Raw genomic sequence first — 11,285 nt, forward strand, 5'->3', positions numbered from 1 at the left:
TTTAGTAACATTATATATTTTACCTTAAAGTATATTATCGAAAATTAACATTAGTATATATGTTCCTTATACGGGATTTACGAGAGCATTTCTGTGGGCGCCGTCATAAGATGTCGGCACGCCTTTTTCATTGGCTGACATTCCTTGTCGGTGCATCGAAGCCGGTAGCTTCCACAGCACTAGCCTCCAAAAAGGGGGCGGTTACCTCGTAAATCGCGTATACACGTGAGCCGACGCGTTTCTTATCTGACGCAAAATTCTCAAATTGGCTTAAATATGACTTTTTGGCTAGCCATTCTAACCGTTTAACCGACCGACCGGAAATAGCTCCTTCCCAGATGAATTTGGAGAGGGGAGTAGAAACCGAGTATCTTTTATTGAAGCGTCCATTTTAGCGTTAGCCGCGCGAAATTCAAAAATAAAATAGTGTAAATATTGAAATTTGAACTATCTACGTTATACTTGTTTTACACTATAACACTGAAGTATAAGTATTGCAAAATTTATTGCACATATTTAAAAAATTACAAATTTAATTTTTTACAATAGGAATGCGAGTCTTAGAATAAAATATCTCTACAGAATCAGATTCTTCAGACAATAATTCAACTGTAAATATTAATTTGTTTTAAGAAAGAGTTTCAATACCAATTCCAAAATGAAAACTTAACGTTATTAGAAGTCGCCATTCTTTTTAGAAAATAATAATTGGTATAATGTTACCCATGTATCCCTAAACTGCTTTCAACGTGATTCTCAACCACTAATCTAAGATTACTAGACTTGTCCAAACATGGAGGAAGCAACTATTATCATGGAGAAGAAAAGATGGCGCGCGAACAGCGGCCCAATACACCTTTGTGCCTAGTAGAGTATCGCCACCTTTTAATGAATGGAACAACTATAACTTTATAAAAATTCCGTAATGACTGTCTTAAAATAGGAGTCGCTAAAAGCCTACGAACCAGGCTGAACGCCTGCCGCCTCTAGCGGATTTTCGTGCCGCACTTCGAACAATCGGCCCGTGCTAGAGGTATCGTAGTTTCTTTCTCCATTGTCCAAAGAACTCCAAACCCATGATAAGTGATAAGCAGATAACGATAGGATTTGGCGCGGTACATAGAATATCCATGGGCGCACTGAACAAGGGAACTGAGACCAGGGTGGGAATAAGGATTCTTTTGAAAGTGAACATGTTACCATAGTCTATAGGTGAGGCCCGGGCTTATGGCCGAAGCCGAAGTTCTCCGAACTGCCATAACCAAATAAAAACTGACGAGACTGGAAACTAAAATTATTGAAATTATGGTACACAACTTTAAAATTATTGAAATTATGGTACACAACTTTAAAATTATTGAAATTATGGTACACAACTTTAAAATTATTGTAAATAAGCGTACAATATTGTACCAGCCTAAAATTATGGTACGACCAAAATTTTGGGCTAAAAATATTATTTTGTACAATAATTATGGTACGTCTGGCAACGCTGCAGTCGAGTCCTCATTGTCGCTGTATCAGGTTTGGGCGTTTTCCCAGTTAACAATTTTTCTAGATATTCTAAATGTGTAGGGGATTGTGTGTACCAAAGTGTTTGGGACATCTTGTTTGTATCAGCTGTGAACTCGCCCCGTTTAGTTCCCTAGTTTTTGGTTGCCGTTTAGGTCACTCTAATGACCGTTTATTGTCTCTGGCCCTGGTGGGTGGATTTTCTGTGTCTGCGGTAATTATTTCGCATTGGTCTGGTTTCCTTTTCTAAATTCCATAAGGAGAGATACCTTGAGCATTTTGTCACTGCTGTATTATCCTGGAACCACTTTGGCTCTACTTCGTTACGCCATGGAGGAAGAAGGTGAGGAGGGGAAATTACGGCTCCTACTTAATTCCCTATCCGTGAAGTCGCCTCCCACAGGTAGGGGAGTCAAAAGGGGGAATCCTGGGAAAAAATTATCACATGTCAAATTCGAGCTGAGGTAGCTATTTTCTTTACGCCACAACGTTTTACCAGGATGCGTCCCCTATTCTTTTCATCCCCCAATCCACCCAGTTGTGGGAGTATGGCAACAAAAGCCGGTTCGAGTTTCGAAAACCATTTCCCCTCCTCCACTGTCTATTCCTTGTTGGCTTAGGACTCTTTCCCGAGGGTCGACCTTCTTGACGAATGTCAGGCTTTTATCCAGGTTTTAGTTTGGTCGTGGTTTTTTTATATACATATCTTTTCAATATTTTGTAGTTACGACTTTTGCTGATTTATACACTTTTCAAATTTTAACCCGATTTTGGGGTTTAGTACTTTAGTATCTAGGCTGACACCATATAAGCTCATTTGGGGAAGAGGAAGCAGGGCCGGATTATCCAACTAGGACTGGGCCCCAAGAGGTTTTGAAAAAATTAAAAGTACAAAACTTTTATCATTTGCTTTTCACAAAATTTTTTTCCCGGAGTAATTTTAGTAAATGCGTACACATTTTTCAATAAAGTTGGTCAACATATGTTGGTGCTTTGAATTATTTAGTGCCTTCAATCATTTATCAACGTCACTAAAATATCCGCAAAGTCTACATTGAAATTGTATTTTCCATCCATTTGTCAATTATAAATTGCGGGGCACCAAAATTAGTTTGGGACTGCAGCCCCACAACGTCTTAATCCGGCCCTGAGAGGAAGAACTTAGAAGAAGCCACGGACGTCGAAGGAGACTAGGAGACAGTAGAAGCTTTCGTGGGAAAACTAGAAACTGAGGGAAGTCATATAAGTAGAGAAGGTAAGGTTGGGGGGTTTCCGTGCACCTTTGACTGAACTAAATTATCACCCCCTCCTACCTCCCCCCCTTGACAAATCGGTGACCGTTTCACCAGAGATCCTGGCAGTTATAGAGATGCGAAACTCCCTATACCCTAAGCAAACCAGTTTTTTTTAAATTTTTGCCGATTGCAGCGACGCCTGTACGTGGGGAGTAATCGCAGAGATCCTAGGATTGTTACCGTTGTTTACAATTTTTGCGTCTCTCGGCTTGAAACGGGCGCTTCATTCCGGCCGAAGGGCGGCGCTGATGCTTGCATTTTTTTGTCAGGTTTTCGATGGAGTTTCGCATCTCTATAACTGCAAGGATCTCTGGTTTCACATTGGGAAAATTGCCTTCTTCTGGTGTTCCGATATTTAGAATTTATCCTTAGATTGTCCACGAAACACTGCTCTGAAAAGCATACCGTTTCTGGAAATCGCTCACTCACGACGTCAGTTCTTACTCAGTTGCAGGTTAAGAAAAGAAAAATATCTAGTGCATTTGGCGGAAAGATACTAGCACGAAATTCTGGTAAATCGGAGGCTGGAATTTCGAATTCGGCCTATTTACGGTTGAATATTTAAGTATACCTGCGCGTTATATAATTTTGCAGAGTACTGTCTATTGTGTTTTAATTCAAAGTAATAATTAATCAACTGACATAGATAAGATTTAAAAACAGTTTCAATTATTTAATATTAGTACCTAAAAAATTCCATTTGGTGAGTCCAGGGTAAGAATATAATAGGTAATGCCGAGTTTACCACTTTGATTTATATAAACATGCGATTTGATGATTGTTTAAGAGCATAAATGTACTAAATATTTTGTCTTTCTTTACCTGCAACTGAGTATAGCACTCCACAACACTATTACCTCTGGGGTAAAAGTAGGCGTGATCGACACCATAAGTAGTTCTCAAAATAAACATGAGTGATGCCGCGTTGCTACTATTCTATGTTGAATACTTTGCAATTTAAAAGGAAACACCGGCGTTTAAATTTCGAGCGAGTTCCAGAAATAGGGCTGGAGAAATGCCACAATATGATGGGCCGGATCCGGAAGAGGAGGGGCTATTGGATTTTTGACTCCGATTTTTTCAAACGGCGGTGTGGCCCCTTAAGTTAAGCTCTCAGATTTGGTTTCCATTTCTTATTTCAATACATTATGACAGCAATTAGGGAGCGTAGAAGAAATACATAATAAATTTTTAAATATGGACGGGTTTAAATGTCGAAACTATAAAAGCACTATGAAATCCTGATTGTGAAACTTTTAATTTTAAGTTTTTAACAAAAGAAAATTTAAAATTCCAACAGAGCTAGAAACCTACGAAAAACATTGAAAAGACAAAGCCTCTGTTTAGGAAGTGGTAGTAGTTTAGTTCCAATTTAGCTCAACAAAAGGTACAAGACCTAGTGGAAGTACTCAAATAAATTTAGTTGCGCAGATAACGCATTCCAAAACTAGGCAAACACCCTTCAACCACTTACATAACTCCTAATTCATGGAATTCATATCTAATGCCCTAACCTCCAGAAATATGTCAATTTCAAGATTGGTACTTTCAAATTTTATGATCTTATTTTTCACCTTCAATTTAAAAAAAAACCATGTTACAACCCCCTTAAAGCAATAATTGGGTAATCTTAGAATTATTTGTCGCAAATTTGTTATTGTTAAAATTATATGCTCATTTTCTCATGCCAGATGACTAACCTACTTAAATACAAATTCCTACAGTCATATTAAATAGAAAAGAAATTAAGGTTTTTTTTTTATTCAAAGAAGAAAGGGCTGAATTGAATCTGAGAAGACCGCGAGCCCGGCGAAGACACCATCTGATTAAAGGGAATATAACCTGCAAAGCAATCTTTATGGAAGACCCCTTTAATTTTTCAAGTTTCCCTGTACAGTGGCGCCAAACATTTTTAAAGCCAAAGGCAAGAGCGGCCAGAGCTTCAAACGTTGGTGTTCCACACCAAATACCTGAGGTTATATTCCCTTTAATCAGGGCGAGATATGTGTAATGGCCACGGCAACGGGGGGGGATACGTGGGGACACCCGTGGCCGAAGTATTCCGACCACCCGTTGGGGGATTGGTGGTCGTCCTCACACGGCCATCCACAAACTCTGCCTCCTGGACGCCTGGGATTACAGGAGTGAGCCACTACTCCTGGCAGAAATTATGGTTAGCCTATGACTTCTTTTAGAGACTATATTACAATTATAAAAAAAGGAATTGTTTTAAGGAAAACTCATAACTTGATTATACCAAAGCTAATAAATATTTTAAAATTATTCAAATACGTTAATAATAAAGCTATAAGTTCGTCCTAGAAACAATAACTTAGTTTTAATGATTTTTCTTTCCTGTGACCAAAATCAGTCTTACTATATTACAATTTTTATTGGTTTCCAGGTTTGGAAAATAATTACAATATTTTTACCTGAAGACTGAGATAAAGCACAGAAATTTTTTTTAAGAGTTTTCCAACAAATTAAGACTGTGAATTGAATGATTCCAACTAAATTAAAATTTTAGGAAATAAACGCTCAAAAATGGAATAATTTACCTTTCCTAACTAAAACTTGTAATATAATTTTTTTCCCTCCCTAATGATAAGCTTGGACTGTGATGGCTGCCGCTTGGGCCATTAAGGCATCTGCAGCTTGTCTAGCTTCTAAAGATAACCTAGCTTCATTTAGCCAATCACGAGCAGCACGGGCTGGCTCTCCCCTTAGTAAATTAGCGTAACGAAGAGCTTGTTCCAAATCCCTTCTCTCTAAACACGCTCTTACACGAGCCAGAACATCACCTGTACTCAATTTGGCTGGTTCTACAACAGCTTTTGAATTAAGCTCGGCTTCTAATTGAGAAGGTGCGACGCTGTAACTCCACGCGTCTATGACTAAATAGGACCTAATATATGATAAGAAATATCTATATAGAGAAATGTCCGCGGGACTATCTTCATTTTCAAGCATAGCTAATCGTTTGCAAGTACGTTCCACATTGGCAAATCTTCTCCTCAATGATTCTTCGGTGTAAACACCACGTTTCAAAGCCTTATCGGGTATTGCTTGCAAAACCGCCTCGTAAAGTAGATCTTGATTTCCCACTGCCTCTCTTATCGAGTCAACCTGTCCTTTCAGTGGGTGTAAACTTTTCTCATCTGTTTGGTAGGCTGGCAATTTTTCGCTTCCTCCCGCTCCAAATTTAACCATCTGTTTTAGTGCTTGACAAGCCAGCCAAAGTTGTTGGGCCTTTCTCGAAGCCTTCTCTAACTCTTCCCTGGCTAATGTCATGAAAACTATTAATATGTTCTTTTGAAAAACAATTGCATTTAATCAACCTTGTAAGTAATGTTGAATTCCTTTAAGTCGGGACATGGACTCTCCAACTTGTTCCTGATGTTGGCCTTGTTGTTTCAACAGAGCATCCTGACTCGTGAGGCTACTTTGTCGTGATAACTCCTCTTCTCGTATATGTAGAGCTTCTTGCAAATGGTCACTGTGAGCCGCAGCTTGTCTACGAAGTTGTTGCCTCAATTCCTTCTCAAAATCTTCTGCCATTTTACTTTCCTAAATAGCAGTTAGATCATTTTTATTATTTTAGACAATTTATAATTTTACCAATTTTAAAATGTGATCACTAACTCTTCTCTTGATATCATCCTCTTGACGCTGTCTTTGTTTTGATAACTGCTCTGATATATGCTGACCTAATGTCGATTCGTGTTTCTGTTTCAATTCATCTACTGCATGACGTATCCTTAATTGTTCTGTAGCCTCTTGCTTAGCTAATTGACGTTGAATTTGCTGTATTCGTTGATGGGCATGACCCAATAGTAAATTTAATTCCTCCTCTGCTAATTTGCGACCTAAAAGAAATAATGCAATAGTATCAATCCAGAAAGACATCATTAAAAAGTAATGCCTTTAGCGTCAGCCGGTAGCAAAGCTTCTAATTCCTTCTGAAGTTGTTGTTTCCCATTTTCAATAAGTTCTTTGTACAAATTAGCAGCTTTAGCTTCAATTTGAGCTGCTGTGAGCTATTCCATAAAAAAGTTGTCAAAATTTTTGTTACTCCAGTCAGTACAAGGAGCTTACAGCATCTTCAGCTTTTTTAATTTGCTGAGCCGTTTCGCTAACTTTCTCTTCGGCACTAAGAAGAGCTGCGTTATTTGATGTGATTTTATTATCCTTCCCCTCGTGTATTCTAGCTTGTAATCTATCTAATCCAGCTCTAAAAACATTCAAGATAACCAACTATTAATACACAGCCATATACAGTCACTTTTTACAAATTTTTATACTTTGCATCTATTATCGTTTCAGTTGCTCTGGTAAGGGAAGAAATTTTTGTTTCTTGGGCCAAATTTACTTCACTCCAAATGCTATCGTCATTTGGGTCCTGGAGAAGAAAGTTACTAAAAAGGCGTGATGGAGGTATTTAGATATATTAGAACTGTTCTATACTTGGTTTTCATCCAGAGCTTTAAACAATAAGTCCGCGTGCATCTTAATAGCATTCACCGCTATTTCCTGGGCTTGTAGTGAGTCTTTGGATAATCTTTCCAATGCTTCTTGACTATCACTTAAATTTCGTTCCAAGGCTAAAATACAATGTTTTTCCATTTTTATTTGGTTTCAAACTATTCAATCAATTCCAGTGAACAATGTACCATTGTTTAACGAGGCTGCATTTGCATTCTCCTGTTTCTGTTTCTTTTGTTTTTCATTTTCTTCATCTACCACTTTTGTGGTGGCTAATGGAACAAACATGAATTTAATTAAAGCTTGAATTACTATCTAAGAGTAAAACTTATGTACCACCTTTGGTAATAACTGGAGCTGGCACAACTGGTTCTGATTTTGGTGGAGTTGGTGGGGGTGCAATTTTCTTTTCTTCTTTCTAAGAATTTATATTGTAATAATAAACTTGTCTGTGTAATTTTTAAAGCCAAATAATGTATACTTTTGCAGCTTCTTTTTCTCTTTCTAATTTTCTTTTTAAAAGACTATCTTCAATGTTGGCTTTTTCACGTGCAGTATCAATTGGAGATTTTTCAGGGCTGAAATAAATAAAAAATTTAATAATATTTGTAAAGTTTCGACTTGTTTTTTAAATTTACATCTTTTTAGTCTTTTCTCCCCAATCTGGAATGTACGTAAATATGAGGTCTCCATAAGGAAGATTATCTTTCATCCTCTGACTGAATTTCGGGTCTTGTTGAGCATACAAGAGTGCGGCTCCAGTTGTCAAGACAACAGATCCAACAACTATATATGCGGTTTTTCCTCCTTTGCTCCTAAATACTAATATTATTAATATTAAGGGAATAGTTTTATTTCTATATTAAACATATTCACCCTCCAGAATCTGATGATTGAAATCGTATGACATTTGGTGTTTTAATTGTTTTATTTAACACCTGGAAGATTTAAATGGCTTTGTATTTCACAAAATTTTCATATCAACCCCACTGAAATGTAGTTTGCCCCCTTCCCCGCCCTGTTCTAAGCTTGAATACTTTTAAATTCATATATAAGCTCATTTAGGAATTTAAAATGTTTCTAAAATAAAAACATCAAAGGTTTTACCACTTTATTCGATTTTCCAATGTTTCCAATTGCTGTGCGCCACATCTTTGACTTTTAATTTAACACCCCTAACACCACGAGAACCCCGGCTAATTTGACCTTTTGCTCTACAGCGGCGGCTTATAAATGTCTTGCAAGGAAGCTGACCCCAAACCTCTACTATAAAAACAACCAACACATGACACCACTGTCAAAGGTATAAATTCCACTCTCTATCTCTTGTTTTAGTCGTAGTTGAGAATGGTTAAGGCCAGCTTTGTATTTCAATAGTAAGCTTTAGGTCTTCTATTAAACTGGCAGTACCTTATTTTTCGTCTGCTACATGTTCGTCAGTTATTTACAAATTTACATTAGCCACGTCGTTTAGTCCTTTTACGTGTAATCGTTTCTCGTTGTGCTCCTACATATTATTCAAAAAGTAACTAACTTTAGTATGATTCGAAATGTTGTTAAATATGGGTTGATAACTGGAAGTACAGTTAGTACTCTCGTAGTTCTTCACAATAATAAATGGGATATATCATCCATTGGAGTGGTCCGCTTTGGCAGAGCCGCTTGTACTGTAAGGTTTATTTAAATTATATATAATGTATAATATAAATTAATTATAATATAATATATATAATTCTTTAAAATTGAAATATCTATTCCCTCAGTTGTAATTATAATTTTATCCATAATAGGTGACAAAAATTGCCTTTGATTATCATGTTTCTTTACGCAAATATGATAAAACCTCTCATGAATATCAAGCTGTTAAATCACAAGTAACACATTTACTATAAAATAAGACTTTTTTGGTTGGGTAAAACTTCTTTTTATAGGTTCATTTTCGTTCAGCAAAGAAACTCTTAGACCTTTGCAGTCTAAATGGTGGCGTTTTTATTAAAGTTGGTCAACATGTTGGTGCTTTGAATTATTTAGTGCCTTCCGAGTATGTTTCAACTCTTCAAATTTTGCACAATCACGCTCCACAATCACCCATTAGTGATGTTATGCAAGTTATTAAAGAAGATCTAAAGGAAGATGTGAGATCATTTATTCAATCATTGGAATTTAATCTTTATAATTTAAGCAACGAATTTTAACTCAATAATTTAAGCAACGAATTTTAACTCAATAATTTTAGCCTTCTGATATATATTCGTCTTTTGACGAAGAACCACTAGGAGCAGCTTCCTTAGCGCAGGTCCACAAAGCCACCCTAAAAGATGGTAGAGTTGTGGCTGTTAAAGTTCAGCATCGAAATGTTTTTTCTCATTCCCTTGTAGATATGAAAACCATGGAGGTATTTTTATTCAAATGAAATGAAATTGAAAAATTAAGAACTACTTCTATAATTTTTTTTCCAGATCCTAGTGAATGTAGTTGCATGGGTCTTTCCCGATTTCTCTTTTCTTTGGCTAGCTGAAGAAACAAAAAAGAACCTACCTTTAGAGCTAGACTTTCTTAATGAGGGAAAAAATGCTGAGAAAGTGGGACACATGTTTAGCAAGTTTTCATGGCTAAAAGTAGAAATATTATTTTGAAGTGTTGTTTTATATTACTGAATTGATTTTGTATAGTTGTTTTTACAGATACCCCAAATAATGTGGGATATGTCCACTAAAAGAGTACTAACCATGGAATATTGCGAAGGAGGCGCTGTAAATGATAAAAATTACATGATAGCCAATAAAATTTCAGTTTCAAAAGTCTCTGAAAGACTTGGTCAACTATACAGCGAAATGATATTTGTTCAAGGCTTTATTCACTGTGATCCACATCCGGGAAATATTCTTATTCAAAAAACGGCAAAGAATGAAACAAATATAGTTTTGTTAGACCATGGCTTATACACTGTAAGAATTTTGTTTAATTTCTACTGTCAAAGATCTCTGAGGTATATTATTATTTTTCAGACTTTAACTGATAAATTCCGCTTGCAATACTGCCGCATGTGGATGGCACTTTTGGAAGCCGATGTACAAGGAATGAAGAGAGTTGGACAAGAAATGGGGGTTGGCAATTTATATGGAATGTTAGCCTGTATGCTGTCTGCTAGATCCTGGTCTGCAGTAACTAAAGGAATCAGATCTGAAAAATCCAGTCAAACTGAAGTATAAACAAAAATCAGCAAACATTTTTATTCTAAAAATTTTCATTAACTTTTGTGGATTCAACTTGCAGAGAGAACACATTAAAATGTTTGTAGCGGAACACATTGGGGATATAACGGAAATACTAAATAAAGTTCCCAGAGAAATGCTTTTAATATTTAAAACTAATGATTTGCTACGAGGAATTGAATCAACTTTAGGTAGATTTATTCTTTCTCCTAGCATTTTATTTATAAGTGACTTTAACTAATTTTGTACTGTTATATTTAAGGCACTGCAGGAGCAGCTAGTTCTTTTTTGACAATGTCAAAATGTTGTGTTAAAGCGGTGGCTGAAGAAAAACTTAAAAACTGTGATTCTGCAATTAAACGTGTGAATGTTAGATGGTCTGAAAAAACATCGCTTCTTAAATTATATCTTTATCAAATGGCATTATGGGTTAAAAATTTTCTTAAGAGTAACTGGTTTTGTCGTAGAATTTTCTTTCTATTATAGGTCATATATTATTTTTTTTGTATTTATAATATTAAAATTAGGACTACCAAAGGCTGAAGAGTGGGAGCAGGCTCTTCCACCTTTACCCGTCCAAGCTATTAGAAATTGTTAAATTGCATATTTATATTTAAAAGGGCTGTTATAAATTTATTCATGTGTATTTCAATTGTTAGTGGAGTTATTTTGGCTCCTTTATTGTAACCTATTCAGAATTTTCATTCAAATTTCGCGCGTATTTTTTCATTAAAAAACATTTCGATTAATCGTAGTTTATTCTTACCGTAATCAGTGGTCG

At 36.2% G+C, this 11,285-nt stretch overlaps 2 protein-coding genes across 4 annotated transcripts; one reads left to right on the forward strand and one right to left on the reverse strand.

The window, feature by feature from the left end:
- Positions 1-5,177: 5,177 nt before the first annotated feature.
- Positions 5,178-8,552, reverse strand: Mitofilin (inner membrane mitochondrial protein mitofilin). Of its 2 annotated transcripts, none has more exons than XM_090154434.1 (13): positions 8,397-8,552; positions 8,166-8,227; positions 7,928-8,104; positions 7,771-7,867; positions 7,629-7,707; positions 7,478-7,561; positions 7,272-7,408; positions 7,109-7,206; positions 6,903-7,038; positions 6,730-6,844; positions 6,450-6,673; positions 6,146-6,374; positions 5,178-6,088 (listed from the first exon to the last, which is right to left on the reverse strand). In XM_090154434.1, exons 1-13 carry the CDS (start codon positions 8,439-8,441, stop codon positions 5,406-5,408), a joined length of 2,166 nt encoding a protein of 721 aa, XP_090010560.1. In that variant the 5' UTR covers positions 8,442-8,552; the 3' UTR covers positions 5,178-5,405. The 2 variants fall into 2 exon arrangements, with proteins under 2 accessions (XP_090010560.1, XP_090010559.1); XM_090154433.1 differs by having other exon boundaries at positions 7,626-7,707.
- A 112-nt stretch (positions 8,553-8,664) lies between these two features.
- On the forward strand, positions 8,665-11,253 carry LOC149935195 (aarF domain-containing protein kinase 1-like). Of its 2 annotated transcripts, none has more exons than XM_090154437.1 (9): positions 8,665-8,958; positions 9,080-9,163; positions 9,221-9,424; positions 9,526-9,684; positions 9,749-9,907; positions 9,962-10,237; positions 10,298-10,495; positions 10,566-10,695; positions 10,767-11,253. In XM_090154437.1, exons 1-9 carry the CDS (start codon positions 8,830-8,832, stop codon positions 10,988-10,990), a joined length of 1,563 nt encoding a protein of 520 aa, XP_090010563.1. In that variant the 5' UTR covers positions 8,665-8,829; the 3' UTR covers positions 10,991-11,253. The 2 variants fall into 2 exon arrangements, with proteins under 2 accessions (XP_090010563.1, XP_090010564.1); XM_090154438.1 differs by having other exon boundaries at positions 8,668-8,958; positions 9,974-10,237.
- The last annotated feature ends 32 nt before the right edge of the window (positions 11,254-11,285 follow it).

Source organism: Leiobunum rupestre, chromosome 7 (genome assembly GCF_980474605.1).
Source record: "Leiobunum rupestre chromosome 7, qqLeiRupe1.1.hap1, whole genome shotgun sequence".
NCBI classification, from domain to species: domain Eukaryota; kingdom Metazoa; phylum Arthropoda; class Arachnida; order Opiliones; family Sclerosomatidae; genus Leiobunum; species Leiobunum rupestre.